Source organism: Takifugu flavidus, chromosome 11, assembly GCF_003711565.1.
Source record: "Takifugu flavidus isolate HTHZ2018 chromosome 11, ASM371156v2, whole genome shotgun sequence".
Classification (NCBI taxonomy): Eukaryota; Metazoa; Chordata; class Actinopteri; order Tetraodontiformes; family Tetraodontidae; genus Takifugu; species Takifugu flavidus.
The window spans coordinates 15309734-15329087 of NC_079530.1; the positions used below are offsets into that span (position 1 = coordinate 15309734).

General features: G+C 48.8%; 1 protein-coding gene across 26 annotated transcripts in view; it reads left to right on the forward strand.

The window, feature by feature from the left end:
• Positions 1–1269: 1269 nt before the first annotated feature.
• kcnma1a (potassium large conductance calcium-activated channel, subfamily M, alpha member 1a) overlaps positions 1270–19354 on the forward strand; it is an 86034-nt gene continuing 67949 nt past the window's right edge. For 3 of the 26 annotated variants that reach the window (XM_057048099.1, XM_057048090.1, XM_057048093.1), the window contains exon 1: positions 1283–2597. In XM_057048099.1, the coding sequence (XP_056904079.1) occupies positions 2307–2597 (291 nt within the window). In that variant the 5' untranslated portion in view covers positions 1283–2306. Of the gene's footprint in view, positions 2598–19354 lie in introns of all 26 variants that reach the window. The other 23 variants (XM_057048100.1, XM_057048104.1, XM_057048094.1 and 20 more) reach the window with 14 other exon arrangements.

The window sequence follows — 19354 nt, forward strand, 5'->3', positions numbered from 1 at the left end:
ATGGATCCCTCCCCCCTTTAATTTCACAATTATCTGTTGGCTGTTGAAATGGGACTTTTCTCCTTTAGATCTAGTAGCATTTTCTGCTGCTGTGATAGTTTCTCACATTTCTGTATGAGTTGGTTTTCATGCGATTGGGCAGCCTGTAGCTGCACCACATCCTGCTGCTTGATTGGCTGCTCCTGTCCTCGGGTGGTGGCTCCTGTCCTCGGGTGGTTTCCTCTGGGCTCCTTGTCGAGGGCCAAACGGCCCTCTGGCAAATGATGCTGCGGTGAGTAGCTGCCCTCCAGCTGGCTGCCAGGGTCGCTGGGGCAAGAAAGCCCCCAGTGCTTGTGCTTTTGAAAGGGATGGTGGTCAGGAACCACTGGTCCAGCAGCTGGCCGTAGGCTCCCCCCCACCCTCCTAATGTGCTGCTGTGGAGAACCAGCCTGTGGTTTTATGAGTCAGTTCAGCCTTCCACCAGCAGGAGGACGGTTCCAGGCCCATCCTCCGAGGAACAAGTGCCCCGGCGCATAAATCTTAACTGGCACGCAGCAAAAGTCTGGGGCTGAATTTGATCCGGGCATTTTTCTGCAGGGTGGCGCAAACTGTAACAAGAGTGGACGCGAGCTTTGGCTCTTGCTCTGTAACCTGTGCAATACTCTGCATCGCCCCCTTCACTTAGAGGAGGTCAAATGCCATCACGGGCATCCATAACTCCTGATTCATCCCCGAGTGTTGTGATTTACAGATTTTCTTGTCTTCGGTGCGCGCGACCTCTCCCCGGTTCAGAGATTCGGTTGCAGCAGCTATTCCTGTAGAAGTGCTAATATTCCCCCGACAGTAAATCACCGTCGTAAAAACCTAAATCGGAGATATTCCTCACACCTCCAGTGGGCACATTTACTTTTCTGGTGATCCGCGCTTGAGCCCGGGCGTCACGCGCGCCCCGCCGCTGCGGGATCACATTATTTGTTAACGCGCTCCCATAAATCACGCAGAAGGACGTGGACCATTAGCTGGAATCAGAGACAGATTATTGAAGATTTATTGCGATCCTCCGAGAAGATCGGAGTCTTGTGACACAGGTGGCTGCGTGCACCTGCCGGGCCCGCGCAGATCGGGGGGGGGGGGGGGGGTCCACTCACTCCTGACCATCTTCGTAGATTCGGGTTGAAATTGAACCCTATCAAACCTAATCAAGCTTGACGTTCCCGGTGCGCGTGCGTGTGCTCCCACAATGAGACCGGGGACGCCCATCGGCCGCAGCTGCAGCCGCAGTAATTATTAAGGGGGGGACACGAGCACGAAAGCCCTGCGTGACGTAGTCGAAGATAAGTGACCTCTGTTGCCGTCCTGTGTCGATAAGGGGCTCCGGGAGGGGGGGCCCGGCGTTTACCCCGAGGTTTCAAATCCAAATTCGAATCTTTGAAGTCCTTTCTGATCAACACGGTGGTGTTCTAGAAAGCCTCCTGCGACGTGCGTCACAGGCGCGCACCAGAGACGCAAAGGCGCAGTGGGTTTTTTCTGCGCCCGAGCGGCGGAGACGCGGCCATCGCGGCTTTACTGCGCTGTCCATCTTTATTATTAGCGCGTCGCTCCGCCCTCCTACCTGTAAATCTCGCCCCTCGCCTCCCCAGCGGATCTGACACGCGCTTTCAGCTGGCCGCTGCGTGCCAGGGCTGCGGAGGGGGACCGAATGGAGACAGTCGCATCCGTCCGAGCGCTCGTCTCTTTTTACGCTCGCAAGAACGCGAAGTCTCCCGCGACGCGGCGGCAGCTGAACCAACTGTAGAGCGAAACCGCGCCTCGCCGCGTTGTCCTCTGTCCGATCGCGCGCTATCGACGCCCGGAGAAAGTGAAATCGATTCTCTGTCCGCTCGTCGACGGGATCCCTGAATGGAAGACGGCTGAGACGCGTCGCGTCGCCGAGAACAGGCTGCGAGCATTTCCACCGTCACTGTGTTTGTGCCATCCGAGATCTCACTGGCAGCCTTCCGTGGCCGCGAACGACGCCGTTTTTTTTTTGCCATGGCTTTCAGCGTGACAGCGCCAGAAACCCCCCCGAATTCGTCATTATTGCGGATTTAGATGCCCGTCTCAAAGTGGCACCGCCGAGCCGCTATTTTGGTCACGTTTGCGTGCGCTGCGTCTCACGCCGTCACGAGCAAACAGTTGCCGGACTGCTGAAAAACACATTCGAGACTCTCTGGTGACTCAACATAATCTACAGCGCAGAAGGGGATTTTTTTGGGGGGTTAATTTTCGAGCAATATGGCTGGTGAGTGGGGCTGGGGACGCTGGCACAGGCTCTCCAAGGCTAATAAATGCTAGCTGAGGCGGATGGCACCGTTCCCCATGGAAGCGACAGCTCTATGAGGACAAGCAATATCATTAATAAGATAAACCCGGACTCTTCAATCTTAATCTCCAAGATGGAAGACGTTGTCATCCCGTTCTCGTCTGAGGTGCCCTGTGACAATAATGGCCAGCGCATGTGGTGGGCTTTCCTCGCGTCCTCCATGGTGACGTTTTTCGGGGGTCTCTTCATCATCCTGCTGTGGCGGACCCTCAAGTATCTGTGGACCGTTTGCTGCCACTGCAACATCAAAAACAAGGTATTGTTGTCGTGTTGAAACATGAATATTCCCGTTTTTCCTGAAGGCACCGGCCTGGTTTTTATAACGGCCTCCATCAAAGCCACCGCAGTGATGGATGTGACGGCTCTCCCTCATTACCTGCATCATCTCAGCCCACTACACTCATCTCCAGTACCATTTGCTCTGCCTCCATAATGAATCCGTCTGTTTAATGTACGTGCTGTTGCCGTTAGCGGTTGGTCGGCTGTGTTTACCAACGACCACGCTCACATCAGGAGGGTGGCGTTGCGTGACAGACGCTGGCGGGATGAGAGGAGAGCGCCTCTTTCATTTTATTTTGCCTCAACGTAGATCAGAGCATCCTCTGTGCCACACTCGGAGGGGGAGAGCGATCCTTCGGGGATGGTGTAGCCCAACATATGATCCCACACATGCCACCAGTGAGGCCTAATGAAGTCCTCTGGGGCTTTCTCGTACGACCCCGGTGACACGGGGACCACCCTGGTGACACGGGGACCACCCCTTTAATCAGCTCCAGGAGAAACATCATTCTTTCATTTTCAGCTGCGAGTCGGCTGCTCAGCTAATGGTCGACTGCCGATTAGTGTGCTGGCTGCCCCCCCCCCAGTGAATCCTGCCTCACATGGGCTCCATACATAAGTGACAGTGTGAGTTTGGTCCCAAGGCCAAGAGTGGGCGAGAGAGGGGCTGAAGTCTCGCCTGGATCCTGTGTCCATACGCAATAAAACACCTTTTCCTTTGCATCTTTAACTCTTTGGCTGTGTTGGGTTGTTGTTTTCCGTCACGTAGGCAAAACAAGTGGAAATAAAACCCGACATTTGAGGCCAGCACATCACACAACTCATCCGTCCGGATGTCGGTTGGCTTCTCATTTCAGATCAGCTACGTTCAAACAGCTGCTGGTCTTTTATCTCTTAGCTTCAGAGTCAAATGTGCAGCCTTTGGTGTGCTCGTACGTCGCGCTCTGCCTCCTGAGCGGGACCGAACCGTCACGCTCGTCAGTGAAAAGCCTCCCATGCAGCTATAATGAGGGCTCCATCTTGAGACCGCTGCGGGGTATTTGGTTGCGTCTCCGCTCGTGCGTATCAGAAACGAGCCTGTTTGCGCGTTGCTGCCCACAGGGACGAAACAGCCTGACTGTTGGGTGACTTTGGTTGGGGCTCGACACTTGGCTGCGGAGGGAAAAGGCTCGTTAGTAGCATTAAGAGGGGGGAAACCAGAGCCGGGTTCAGCTGACCGGTGCGGCCGGCTGAGTCGGCATGTGTCAGTAACAGGACGCGCCGTTGGCTGCGGCGGCGGCCGTGTCTGTGGTGCGGCAGTACTCGGAATCTGGAATCAGAGGCAGGAAAATAGAGGTGAAAACTCTAGAGAGAGGCTGAGGAAGCGGAACGGGCTTGGGAGGTGTCGCTGTGCCGAGCGTCCCCCTGTGATACACAGCTGCGTCCTAAGTCCTCCAAACGCGCCCGTTCCATCAGGATTAGAACCAAGAGGTCAGAGGTCACTGAGGACAGGCTGTAAGAAGGAAGCGGGCGAGTTAAATGTAAACGAAAACGCTGCATTTGTGATCCTAAAACGATCAAACCTGGACCGACACCGGGTCTCCTCGGTGGACCGTAATAGCCTCATAAAAGCAAATAAAAGGCCATTGATTTTTTTAAAGCCCTGCACCAGTTGCAGTGACATTTATGGCATCATTCATCTGCTGGGCTTTTCTGGCATTTTAAGAACACATGAGTTTGGCTCCGGTCCCCGCGCTGCCATTCCCGTCTCCTCCCACTGCATCTCCGGATGGAGGGGAACGCGGGAGAGAGCCCCTCGTTAGCGGCTCCTCTCTTTCTAACCTCTTCCCCGTGGCTCGGACGGGTTTGTGGAGGGATTTGGAGCTATTTTCTCTTCCTTCCTGCTGCAGTCTGGTTATCTAATGGGTTATCTGCTCTGCGTCATGCCACCTCCAGCACCTCTGCGCTGCTTTTCTCTGTTTTTTTGGGAGCGTGCGAGGTAGAGGAGATACACCAGATCACGGCAGCATTCGAACATGAATGGCAGAATGTGAGGGGAACCTTTCAAACGAAGCTGGAGGGCAGGTTCTGATGGAGGCTTCGGCCAACTAATCAGCCTTTAATGAACGATTCACCACTTCTGGTTTCAGTTAAACATCTGTACAGATGCAAAAATCTATGTGGGTCGATCCCACTCTCACCCCATGTAATCAAATAACGAGCCATTGATTGGATGAGCGCAATTATGTGAAAGAAACACATTTGGCGGCAGTTTTGGATGCTGTCCGGGTTCGTGAGGGGTGGGGGTCTGACCCCCGGCCTTCAGTCAGTAGTTCCCACGGTTGGTTTGTTAACTGGTCTCGAACATCTTCCCATATTTAATTCAGTGTTAATCTGTCATTAACAAATATGATTTGGGGTGTGTTATTTATGGAATTGGTCCTAATTCGTCCTAATTCATGTGAAATGCAGCCCTCAGCACTGCGGATTCCCAAACTCTTCCTTTCCTTCCCGGATTTATGGCTAGTCGGCTGCTGATTCGGGCTGCAGATTAATGCCGCCCAAGAACTATATTCAGAAGTTTATGATTGTGATGAACTGGCTGCTGACTAAGAGATACAGCTGCTGCGACTCCTGTTTGTTTAATGGGACGGCGGCCACGCCCGCGGCGCTGGCAGGAGCCGAGGAGACGGGTCGAGCTGCTGCTGCTGCTGAGGCGTCTGATGGGCCGGTCTTAAAGAGGCGGTTACCTCACCGCAAACTGGACCGGACTGGGCCAGACACAGCCTCTCCGCCACCCCCCCGACCAGTAAATGTGCCACCCCTGCATCCTCACGCCAGTGCTGCCGCCATGGAAGTTTCATACTGTCGGGAGAGTTCGATGTGTTTGTGACGGCTCCGCGTCTGTGAGGTGACTTCTAAAGAGCCATGGAGGGGACGCCCTTTCCTGTGTGACCCCCCCCCCCCCCCCCCCCTTCAGTCTCCATTTAGAGAGCTGGCAGTGAGGCGAGCATTTCCCAGGACACGTGCAACAGTCCCGCAGCTTTGACACCAGCGCCGGTGACTCTGGTCCCATTAAAGCCTCAGAAATCCATCATCCTGATTGGGTGCTGAATGAAAACAGCAGGTTATCAAATCATCGCAGCAATTGCATAATTTATCGGATCGATTAGTCAGAATTGGACTTGAACACCCCCCCGGGTGTTTTTGTCTCCAGTGCGCGTAGCTTTAATGTGATGCTAATGCAGGGTGGCTGCAGGGAGGGACTGACCTGAGACCTGTGCTTGGCTGAAGACCAGCTGCATTGGGCCAGAATAGCATAGAACACACCCTGATATCAGCTGCAGCTCCCAGGAGCCTCGGCCTAACTCGGACTAACTCACCCCGCTAGCTTGTGGGACCCCAGAGCGGAACAAACGTGACCTCTACAATCATCAGGGAGAACTAATTTATGACGCAGAATGTGCGTTTTGATCTCATCACGCTTCCTTTGTTTTCAGCTGTCATGTTTAGCGCGCGGCTTCTGTGTTCTCAGCGGTTAGCATGTGTCTTGTCATGTGTTTGTGACACGTCTTGGGACTGAGAACCCCTCACAGCTGTCCCGGGGCAAAGCGTGACCAGTTTCCACTACAGCGTACATTCCTCTGCGCAGCCCCTCCCAAACCAAGATGGAAGCTGCTTCATCCTTACGCGATCATAGATTTCTGATGTTGTTACACAGTAGAAGATTCCCGTAACAATTCTAATATTTGATATCAATACCAAAAAACATGTTCAATCTTCACGTTTCTGTTTAAATTTTAATCACGGGTAAAAACGCAGCATGTAGTCGGCAACGTTAGCTAATACGGTGCGCGTTTATTTAAAAAGACTGGATTATTAACTTTCTTTTCTCGCGGGTGTGACTCATGAGTTATTCCTCTGTGGTGATCCTTCTTTTTGTAGACTTTAATCCCCAATTCACCGGGCCTGATTTGATGGCCTTTTAGGGACAACTGTAGTGTGCCACACTGATGCAGGCTAATCCACAGACACGGCCATATATCAGGCCAGACTATGTATATCGTGAGGCAGACTCAGAGGTCACCCTCCACCCCCCCACGCCGTTCTGTGCTCCCCTGCCGTCATGCTGTTATGTCTTCTTTGGACTATTAAAAGGACTTCCACGCCCTGGGAACTATTCAGAGGTCAAAGGCGAGAGGGGAAGGGTATACCTGGCTCCAACAGTGCTAGACTGGCATTCCCTTCATTGGAAACGTGCGAGGGGGGGGCAAGCCACATGATCCTCGCTGGCCGTGGCATATTATTTGCTGGGTGAGAATGGCTAGCCTGGGCTATGCTAGGGAACTGCGATGGCGGGTTATTACCTGATTAACCAGCTGCATCATGGTTGATGGCTTCCAGTGTAACACCCCCACAGGCTGTTTTTGCTCCTTTTAACACGTTAAACTAGATTCATTTGCCGTTTTGTGTTGTATGCCAGTTTTTATCGCTCTTATCCTTGCGTTTTTGCTTTAAACATCCATCACTGTGCATACTAAACGGTCATTGCGCTATGAGAGGCTCAGATATGTGCACAGCCCCGAGACAGTTTGCTGTTGACTGTCAGAGCAGGCAACCATCTCCCTGTTTTCTCCAATAAGCGGCACAATCAGGGCAGCCAGTGAAGCGCTGATATGTGGACGTTGAAACATGGTTAACAACATAATTGCCTCTTTGAGCTGTGCAATGATGCTCAGAGAAGAAGAGAGAGAGGGTAGGCGGGGGGCGGGGGGGCGTGTGCTTGTAGAGGACGTGCCAGTGACCTTCAAAAATCTCGGCAGCCGCTATTTTTTCTTCGTCTTCGGACGCAAGCTACATCTGTCCCTGAAACATGCGTGACCGTTCGAGCCGGAGTATAAAAAAGGCCCAGAGACGTGGACAGGAAAGTGTTAAGAGTTCACGTCACCGCCACCACAGGCGCTGCCCTTAGCAACCTGTCTCAATTAACCTCCGAGGGGGGCAGGCTAATATGCTAATTGTCATTCTGCTAGCAGGCTAAGAGCAGGCTCAGGTTTCTCCCTGTGTGTCAGCAACGTGCCTCCGTAACCACAATGCTAAAATTGCGCCCCATTTGGCAGCGTCCCAGTCAACCTCTAGTGGTAAAGTGAGCGCCGCGTGCTAATAAAATGGCCTGTTTTTTATGGGGAGATGCAAGTCAGCCTGACAGTGAAGGATAACCTACAAGTTGAACCCTGTTCAGCAGAAGGCCTGAACATGCCTGTTACACAATGACTCCACTGCTTGACTTCTTCTGACATTTTCCGCAGCGATTGTGAAGAATGAATAGCCCAGCTGTCAATTATGGCCTTATTTGATGCCGCCAAGAGAAATCCCAGAAGGTGCACGGTAGCTCAGGTTCTGCCTGCTGCCCGGCGCTGCTCTGAAGGCTGAGATCTGTGAACACGTGAAGCCACTCGGGCGGTTTGAGAGGAGCCTGAACACCATGACGGCATGTTTAGCGACCATGAACACTGCTCATGGTCGCTAAACATGAAGGACAGAAGATCGTTTGGATGGATTGTGGTTGTTATATGTGGTCATTGAAGATCTTGTCTGTCTGTCTCTCTATATATAGAATGTGTGTGTGTGTGTGTGTGCTGTGATATTTTTATTCCTGCAGTATAAGAAGAGCTTTATTACTGTTTAAAATCCTGCCCAATATCCACCATCACAACCAGTTGTGGTTTTCACTTAGAATTCATAGTGTAATGATATTCTGTAAGAGGTTTTTAGTGTCTTTGGTCGCGGAAACGTGACATATTTGAGGTATTTGGTCTTGTTTTTCTCCTCGACTGTGCCCGGCTCTCCATCCAATGACACGACTGCACGCCCTTGACGCCTGAAACATACAGGGGGCAGCTCGAACATCCTGTTTTTGCAGGAAGTGTTAGAGATAATCTGCAGTTGTGTTAATCTGCGGGAGTATTTTCAGCACCACGGAGAGCTCCGGCCGCACAAACACGGGCTCTTTCCTGCAACCGGGGAATGGGATCGAGTGGATTGAATGGGAGAAAAAGAACGTAATTAGATGCACCACTTAAGGTATTAATTTACGTTGGGGTCATTAGTCATTCCGTGGACGTAGATGAAATATTTGACACAGCTCGGATCAATCTCATTTCACAGAGCAGCTCTTTAGCTAATGATCAGGGAGCGCAGCGCCAGCCGGAGCCGGCCCGTCTCAGAGGCAGGCAGGGATGTGAACAGGTTGCTAATAACGGTACTGGAGTTGTAGCCGTGCGTGGCAGAACGATCCAATATCCTGTCACGCAGCGCGTGTTGGAGACGGAGATAAGGAATGCAAAATCTGCTGGAAAACTGGCTGCACATCAAAGAGAGGTTTTCATTCATGGCTGAGCCTGAAACAGCCCGCTGGGCTCTTCCGTAGCTTCATTGATATGCAGTTTTATGATGGCAGAGAGTATTTTTGGAAATTACGTTGAACCTAAACATCACTTAGGAACATTGCGTAATGCTGCAGTGCTGCAGCGGCAGGCTCTCGGAAGCTTTATTTCCCCGCCATCACAAACTGCTCATTAGACTATTTTATGTGCAAAGCTGATGTTTTGGCCTCAGGGTTCATTCTCTGGGGGGCGTACGTGTGCAGAGGAAATGTCATGAATAGAAAATGGGCCGTCACAGTTGCGTTTCCCTTGAAGAAATCCAGCGGCTGAAACTTCGCCCAGGCAAAAGTCTTCCAATCCTCATCTTTACAAAAATCAAACGATAATAAAACCACATTTCTCGTTCTCTCCAGACAGGCAAAGACCAAACAGATTCCATTAGTTTAGTTTTGAAACATCAACGCGGCTCTAAACAGGATTCTAATCCTTGTTGATGTCTAAATCGATCGCCTTCAAGGCTGAAAAGATGTCGTGTGCGTCGACATATGAAACAGTGGAGAGGAGGTGCACCTGAGGCCATTATAAGAGAAAGAGAGGATGGTCTGTCTGGGTCAGAAGGATCGACTCTTGGACGTTGGGGGGGGTGGGTTATGGTGAAAGATGTTGCAGGGAAGATGGTGGAACAGCATCGGAGGATCCGACACCTCTTTAGAGCTGTTAGCGGGCAGGAGACCTCTGGGCGTTTGGACTGGTTTCATCACAGAAAATGAATAACGTAAACGAAGGCAGAGCTTTAGACTCCGTCACTGACTGTTTAGCACGGCATTATTTGCCCTTTTTTAATGATAAATTGCACCTCCTCTTTAGGAAACGGACCCCTGTGTAGGCTGGCGTGAGGCTGACCTTAGACAGGACCTTTCACCCGTCTCAAGAAGGCGGTCAGGGTCAAAGTTTGAGGAGGGCTCCTGGGAGAAATTAGCCCGTCTGCATGTTCTCACATGACGTCCTTGTGAAGGGAACAAAGGTGGGGCGTTATTTGAGTGGAAACCCAACCTGTGAGAGCTGCAGTTCCACTCTTCCCTGCCCTGCAGGATGAGACATGGCTGCTTTCCTAATTACTACCAGGCCAGGGCTCTGACCATTACCGCCCAAATACAGGGTTTATTCCATTTAAATATTTAAACAGCAGCAAAGCAGGAGAACGGGGAGCATGAGGCATGTAATACGATTACCGCCGTCTCAGGCCCAGACTCTGCCCAAGAACACGCGCCCTCCTGCGTGGCGTCCAATCAGAGGCCTCCGTTTAGGCTTCCTCTCCACACAGGTGGCGGTTTACCGGCATCTCACTTACGGGCAGGAGAGTGAGAGGAAGCTGGGGATGAATCAGATGGTTCATAAGGGTTGGACGATCCATCATCCACACGTGAAGCTTTACCCGCCGCATCATCCAGCGTGCGTGATGACCCCCCCCCCCACCCGCTCTGATCTGTGGCTGCAGGAGGGGTCAGTACTGGTGCCCTGTGATGCTGCGTTTGAGCGCGGCAGCCTTAACTCGATGCGGAGGCTGATTATTATTCAGATCAAAATGCAGGTTCACATCCATGAAAGTGACCTGGGGGGAGGAAAAAGCAATTAAACGACCGACCGAAGGGGTTCGGGATTCAGAGCGCCCGTGTCTCCACAGCATTTGAGACAATTACTGGAGGGAGCATCTGCTTTCCTGCCTCTGTCTGCGTTTAATCTGCTTCCGCTTGTTTTTATCAGCGGCCCAATCCGCCACACTCAGCTGCTCATCTCAGAGGTTCTCTCTGCTAATGACATAATGTCCCATTAGTTTACAGCAGCAATACTGTAAACGCCCCCTCTATACGAGGGAAGACGGTCATCTTGCAGAATCTCTGCTGTGTCTCACGGCTGCTCGTGTTGGTTTTTCTTCATGCCACAAGTGGGATTCCTCATGAATTATGGACCAGCATGTTGTTGGTTTGTTATGTGGACACAGAGTCTGGAGCTGCATTATTGATGCGGCCACGACTGAAGCAACGTTCTTCTCCAACCAAGTCAATGACCACAAATCCTTCTGGTTCTCAGAAAAACGCGCCGCTCCTAATCCAAGCGCCGCAGTTTACTACCGTTCCCACTCGCCGGGGTTGTGTATCGACGCGAAAATGCTTTTGTAGCGACGGCAGAATTAGAAAGATTCTAAAAAAATAATAATAAATCCTGGCTGTAATGAGCTGTCTGTGGGGGTTGAGCTTAAAGGCTGGGAACAACCATGTGATCAGGGCTGTCTTCTGGACCCACCCAGCAAAACTTGGCTCTAATCCTGCTTCAATAGTAGACAACAGCTGTAGGGAAGCACTGAGCTCCGATTAACAGGCAAAGGAAATTTGGCCCCTTTCTCCACCAAATCTATAGGCGCTTCGTGTGTCTGCTGGTGCCGAAAGATAAGAGAAGACATAAAGATTGCTGGAAATCCTGGAATCTGCGCTGGACACGTGGGGCCGTGTCTCCTTTAGCTACATCAGACACGACGCTTTAGATGGTAGCGAGGATGATTGTTCTCTTCCTGGATGCAGCTACAAACAGGCGCAAAATCACCTGTCTTTAGCCCCCCCACACACACACACTCACACACACACTCACACACAGTCCTGCTCGCCAGGGGTGTTTAGTTTCTTTCCTTTTGCGTAATGTTTTTTCAGGCTTACTGGAGTCTTCTCGGCCTGTCATTGTTGGACCGCTCTTAAAATAGATGGGGGGGTATTTGGAGGCAGCTTAAACTGTAACACATGATTGAATTAGAGCGCTGTCAGTCGGGTCCATTATAGAGATCCCTTGGATATTTTCCATCAGCATCACGGTAGACAGCGTCTCCCGTTACACCAGCTTTCTTGGAGCGTTGGGCTGATCGATCCGGAGACGCTTTATTAACATGCACCTGAAACAAAAGTCCAGATTAAGGGGCCTGATGAAATGCCCAGGGCGGGGGAGCTCAGCTCTTCAGTGTTGCACCGTGTTGCCGACTGGTTCCCTCTCCAGGAGAGCTTCCAGCTTTAGCTCAAGTTTAAGAGATCAACAGCTCGCTGAGCTTGAATGACACCGCGGCGCGCCCGCTGCGGTTCGCTCTGGTTCGAAGAGCGGAATTCTTAAGTGACCCCGTCCTTGTCATTGAGCTTTCCTTGAGAGTTGGCCGCTGCTGGTGACATTAGACCAACGTGGGGGGGGGGTATATGCCCTGTAAAGCCCGGCCCGATAGGATTGAGCGTGCACCAAGGTTGCACTTGGACTACTTTTCACGGGACACTGAGCTAAAAATAACGTGATGGTATTTTGGTATTTTGCCACCTGCATTATTAGAACACCCTTCCTTTGCTGACTGCTGCACCTTTTAATATGGCACTAAATATTAGAATCTTCTACCCTTGACATTTCCTGCTGGGTACCAAAACAATGGGTGGAAAATATGAAAGTATTGACCTTGAAGTGTGTTCCTCCGTTTGCATCGTGTCAATTTTTGATTGAGTTTGCGCTTTCGCCCTTTTCCCTTATGTTTTTTTCACGCATCGGCCGGTAAAATATGCAGGAATATACCTGCTTCAACATCTATTAGTTTTCCAAAATAAATATTTTTCTTCACTTTTGCTCTCGCTACGCTTGGTCCATGACTTTCTCTCACCGCCATTCGCTCTGCTCCTGTCCCTTCCTCTACCCCCATCCTCCAAACCTCCCCTCCTACACGCTCTAACTCACACACCTACTGTCTGCCCGCCAGGTCTCTGTTGCTAAGCGACAGGCGATGGGCGATGGACTGTTCTTAAGCGAGCGACGTTTGTCCATCATGAGCTCATACTTCTGCGTCCTCAGTGCTAACAAACCGGGTTCCCCTCGCTGCAGTTAGGGAGCAGCGCTTCCTCCTCACTGCCTCCTATACTGTCCAGATTTTTCATTTCTTTTGGGGTTTTAACAGAACAATAGGATTTTAACATTTTCAGTTCAGTTTGCAATTTAGAATTAAATAGAGGACACTTGGAAAATTCTGTTGCTTAAGAAATATCACTTAGATTTGATGTCATTTTCCAATTAAATAGCAAAATCAATCAATGTTCACCATATTCCGGGACAGCACACTTGTCATTGTGGGGGACGATACATGCATGAACAAAGATAAATCAAATTCCTACTGTGGTCTGAAGCTGCTGCTGAGCGCACATGTTGTTGCTCCCCCCCTGCCCCCGTTTCCTTCTTATGTTTCAACGCTGCAAATTTCCTTGTAGCTTCATCCCTGTTGATTAGTCCCTCGGGCTCTCGCAGCTTTTATTTTGACAAATGAGCCTGTTGCTGAGCGCTAAAAAGCACTTGCTGTAGTATTGATTAACAGTGGCTATTAGTTGCTGAAGGGGAGGGAGATGTTCCTACAGCAAACCTCTGGCAGCCGTCCGGCCTGTTAAGCGAAGGGGGGATTAGCCATGTGGATTTCCTCAGTGCTGCATCTGAAGAGAGGCTGATGGTAATTCATCTTTATGAGTGGATTACTGAAGGGTCCCTCTTAGCACTCTCCTAACGCAGATGAAGTGTTGATGTAAACTGTTTGTTGTGATGCAACGGCCATTGTGTCACATGAAACCCCTGCATAGACGTCGACGGACGGGGGAACCTGCACGCATGTGTCATCGGCTTCGTTCAGGGATGTCGGGCCCCGTGGTAACTGCCCTTCCTTGTCCACACACATCACCTCTGAAGCGAGGAGCGCATCGCTGCGGCTGTCATCTGCAAGGACAGCGCGTGATTGTCTTTAATGAAGAGCTACGGAGCGTTCTTCCAGCTGCCTTATGATTCATCACTCTCTCACGCACACCCACAGCATTCTGGTCGCCCGCTTTGTTGCTCCAGTATTATTTCTTGAAGTAAATAACCCCCGCGCGCGTAAATGGAGTCATTACACATTCCGTGTGGCCGCTGACTCGTCCTTGGGTCTGCGTACTGCCGCGCCGAGCGGGTCCACGCAGCGAAGACAGCAGAGGAGAGCTGATTCAGTCCTCGTGTCATCCCGTGTGAAGGCTCTTCCCCTGTCTAACGTGTCCTGACAACGCTGAATTTCCATTGTTATTTGCGTCGCAGCCCGCAGGTTAAAATAGGCGACTCGGAGGGGGATGTGGGTCTCTCTCTCTATTCCTGCCTGCACCAACCACCCCAAAAATCACAAATACCATTGCTGGGGAATGCCTGTCTTGACCTCAGGCCAAAGGCAATTCCCACTATTCCCGTCAACTCCCGTGCTCTCAGACCTGTTCCAAACACAACACCATTAACGGGAGCGGGCAGAGGCCGGAGCCGACACTCGCCTGAGACAAACACGGCCTGACTTGAATGCAGGCGGCCTCCGCTGAGCCGTGGCTGTTCCTAAACTTTAATTTGGACAAATCAAGCACCAAATCTCCAAATAGTCTGGCTCTGATAATAACTGCATGATATTTCAGCCTTTGATGAAGCCCTACCCTCTGTTGTGCAGGACAAATGTGGATCCATTCATCTCAAAGCATCCACAGAGCCCTGGCAACAGCTGACTTTTGAGAGTATTATTGTATCGGGAGAAGATAAGGTAATGAGACCTGTCTCTCCAGCAGAGAGAGCCTAATCTCCCCGCTCTCTCCATGCTTCTCTTAAGCTGATGGATTTGAATGAAGTGGAAATGAGAAGAAGAGAGCCACGAAAAAAACGGGGGAGGAAATGGGAGAGATGATTTGGAGGTAGAGGAGATGATAAGGGAGAGGAGGATGGAGGGATGAGTGGCTGCGCCGGTTGACCTCAAACTGTGCGTCGGGATTTGAATTATTGAATTATGGTCATCCAACTGTGACAGTATATAAGAGAGGATGGACTAGACGGTCACTGGAGAGGACAGGGCAAATAAAGAGATTATTAAAGGAGGTTAACCAGTGTGCAGGTCCTGATAGCAACGGACGAGGAAAAGCTATTACCTTATAAATGACTTAGTTATTGTTGATGTTTTTGCAGTGGATTGTCTGGAAGCATCACAGGAACATGCGGGATTGAAACTTGTTTGAAAAATAAAGTATTAAAGAATTGCCATTTGGGCATGTTTTGCACATCTGCTCGCTGGGTGTTGAAAGACAGAAGCCATACTCAGTCATTCATGGATGGGTGCTGCTCAGAAACTGCGTGCCATTATGCAACGTCTCCCACTCATCTGTTGTTGTGTGGTTACACATTCTCTGGAGCGCTCGATTGAATAAATAACACTTTTTTTTGGGATCAAATGCAAATAAATGGGCATAAGAGCATTTGTCACCATTAGTCAAATAAAAAAATGCAATACTCTTGGCTAATTAGACTACCAAATGAAGTAATATTGCACGGAAGTGACAGATTATCATGATGCGCTTTCTAACAGTTTGCTATTTGTGTCTATTTTGTTGCTCTTCAAACTCACTGAACACCACAGTAACCACATAAACTCTCCTCTGAGAGATGCCAAGTTGTTATGTCTCTTGCTAATATCGCTGACGCTGTATTAGATTTAAAACACCTTTTAAATTGAATTTAACGAAAAAGGTCATGGTTTGCTTGTCTTTCTGTTTTGGTCTCTCGTTCAATTGGCATTTATTACCGTTCCCGATCACGTAATGTTTGTTTCTGATTAAGTGGTGTACCTGCCACTCATGTCTGGATCGTGCTCTTTGGGACTCATTGATCAGTGCAGGTCAGACAGCATGAAGCCAATTAGAACATTAGCTAACGTCTTGGTTGTTTTTTGCTCCGGGAAAGCACCTAAACAGTCCGTTCTGCAGACGGTAACGGCCCCTGATCTCTGTTGTCTGTCCAGCACACTGAGCTGCTTAGTGACAGCCAGCTCTCAGTCTGTATTTAGGAGAAAAGCTCATTATATTCTTCCGAGGGCAACAGGGGATCAGGGTAGAGACAGGTGACTGTTGATGAGATTGTTGCTGCTGTGTTTGTTTCAGATTCGAGGGTGTGGATGCTTTGGTGCTTTTTAAGTAATGAATTAAACTTCTTTTACACATTATATTGGCTGTGACTTTAGGACAGACCTGCAGGTTTGTGGTCAGAAGGCAAGATGAGGTTGAAGGAATGATGATCCTGTAACTTGGTGAGTGATCTGGTTCCATACATCTACAACCGTCCATTCATAACTGTGCTCGCTCTTATACAAAATGGTGGAAAATTAGCCCCAGGTTACTGTTCACTGATGCCGGGTTAGCGGAACGTTAAAGGCCTGCGCCACTCGCTCAAGCGTGTGGCTTTTATCCCTGTTCCTGCTGCTTTCTGGCTGGATACAACAGCCCTTTGGGGTGAAATTCTGTGTGTTATGTTATCATCTTTAGTAAATATTGTAAAATACCCAGTGCTGTAAACTGTGGTTAACAGGTTTCTCCGGTTCATAAAATTGATTAATTTAATGTAAATGACTTCAGTAATGCCCGCATGCATCCTTGAATACCAAAGATAATTCCATATAAGGCTAATAAATATGTATATTACACCTGGAGGCAATTAAAAGCTCACAATATGCACATGTGGATGAGGACAAGACGTGCCTGTGTTACATAATGACTTCACATTAGCAATACTTCCCCCCTCTCAACACTCATTTATTCAATTTGATCTCTTCATTAAATTAATTATGTTATCTTACAATTGCTGGAGTCCATATATCTGGTTTCCTTGGTGGTTCCAGGAAAATTAACTGCATTCTTTTTGACTCACCCCCCCCCCCCCCCAATCCTGCTACCAGTCAAGTAGAATTCACACCTAATTTTTTGAAAGAAATGTATTAATGCAGCCAAATGACCCAGTAGATTTTCTCTAGTGAGCTTCTTTGAAATCATATAGTTTAAACTGATGTCACCTTCCACCTATTATGTGGCACCATTAAATGATAAAACTCCAAGATGCTACAGATGACAAGTGCTGACCTTTCTCTGTCTCTCTGGGTCTATTTTTATCTCGGGGCACTGGAGCATGAAATGATGTATCAATGGAGGACTTGCAGTCCTGCATTATGAATCAAGATGACAGTAGGTTTTTTCAGGATCATCCCCTCAGGTCAGGAGGAAGAAACATTCACGTTGAAGTGTCTTTTTTGTCCACACAGAGGGACGTGAAAGTCTTCGACAGGCTTACATTAAGCTTTATTTTCTGTCACTCTCTTTTTTTCCTTTATCTGAGGAGACATCACAACTGGGACAAAAAGCTTACTACTGAGTGCGGCCATTTTGAGGAATGAGTTTCCGATCGTCCTGCAGGGATGTTTGCTGTCCAGCAATATAGAGAAGGAAACACACCGACTTGTCTTTATGTTTGCTGTCCTACAGAGTCAACAAATCATCCAATGATGAAGTTGAAATGTGTGAATTTAAAAAAAAAAAAAAGTGTCTACATTAAAAGTGCTGTACACCAGCCCCATTTATTCCAATGTCATTGTTATATTTTTGAAAATATAAAGGATTTTATAGATCAACTAATTCCAAATTCAGGGACAACCCTGAATATGTCACCTCAAATTCAGAAACACATTCTCCCATACTTGTGTCTTTTATTCTAATTAAAACATTTCAACATTTAATAGCATATAGTTGTTTTATACATAAAATTCAATAGATTTCCCACGTGTTTTTAACCATTAACAGTCGCATTCATATGAGATAAAAGAATGATTGTTTTCACCCTCTTTACGGCACTTTTTACGACAGTCACGACGGAAATCTGGGCCGCTACCGTCAGGATGAACAACTGTTTCGTTGTGACTTAAACTTGACACGAAAATGAAATAAAAATCTATTTTTAATTAATTTAGTTATTCACAACACTCGCCTCAGAAAGCAAAGTTTAAGTGCGAAACATTTAGATTAAAAAAAAAAAAAAAAAACTCAACGTCTTTACGGCACTCTGTACGACAATTACTGCAGTTAAAAACCGCCACAAACATCCAATAAACAGCCTTAACTACGACTTTAGATCGAACTATACACCAAGTTCGTGCCAGTCTGACATTTCAGTTAAAGGTGAGGAGAAATATCTTGTTTCCCCGGAATTAGCATTTAACGGGCAGGTGAGCTTGTTGATGATTGAATGATCTTTGCAACAATGAATGTGGCGAAAGGTGTCATTACCACCAATGAGTGGTCGCACTTGTCCTCGTTTTCCCTTGTGCGACTGATTTGCGTGATTTATGCGTGGCGCGGATCTCATTCAGCCTTGTGCCAGCTGATGTCTGCATGCGCATCACCTGTGCGCGCTGACGCGCCTGACGCGCCTGACGCTTCCTCCCTTCGCGCTGACCCAGTGTAGATCTGCAGCCCAGCGACTCCGGGTAACTACACCTGCATCAAAATAGCAACGGGGGACGGGCCATGCTGTGAGATTCGCTAGTTTCGCGTCTCCCTGGGGTGTATAAATAGCCCTTCACACCGGAATAGAGTTTTCCCCAGCGATGCGGGCCAAAGCCAGAGGAACAGCTGCGCTTGAGCCAAGTCCAGTTAGATCAGCAGGCTTCTGTCCCTCCCTGTCGTTTCTCCCCGTGTGTGTCCATCCTGGTCACTTGCCCTACATGCCCCCCGTCCCATTGATTTCCTCTTTTTTATCTTTGTTGACATGTCTTCACCATCTCTGTTTTCTTGTCACCACTCTTCCAGGTTATCTTTCATCAGGTCCTCCACCTGTAAAAATGTCTCGTCTCCCAAGACCTCATGTCCTGAATTCTCAGTCTTTTTTTTTTACCCTTGTCATGTCTTTTTTTCTTTTGCTCATTACTTCCAGGCCTCCCTCGTGTATTGTGTTAATTGGTGCAGTCCTAATATTAACAATGTTCATCTTTCTTGCTGTAAAAATATGCCGAGAAGTAGGAAGATTAACTGAATTCCCACTGTCGAAGGGGAAATAAGTAGGTGATATTTTAAACATTCTAGCATGACCCCTCAACCGCTCCTCCTCCACTATGGCACTGGTGTTCCATACTGGTTTTCTTTAATGATAAGTGAGGGAGTCCAGTCACATCACAGCCTTACACTTCTCAGCTTTCTCTGCCACTCCCTTGTTACCATGACGATGAGATGTAGATTGTATAAAGCACACAAATTGAAACGCCAGACGTCCAAAATGAAATCAGGGACCTTGACTCAGTGGCAGTTAATGTAAAGGTGAAATAAACTCCAGCTTTCTACATTCATGACTTCTTTTCTGATGAACTTAAATTGTGAAAGGAGATTCATTTAAACATTAAGAAGGATTAAAATAACAAGAATCAATAGTGTCAAATACAGCGCTGCACTCACGAAAGGCCCGCTGCTTGACTTCACCCAGTGTTCATCTCAGTGTTCATCTTTCA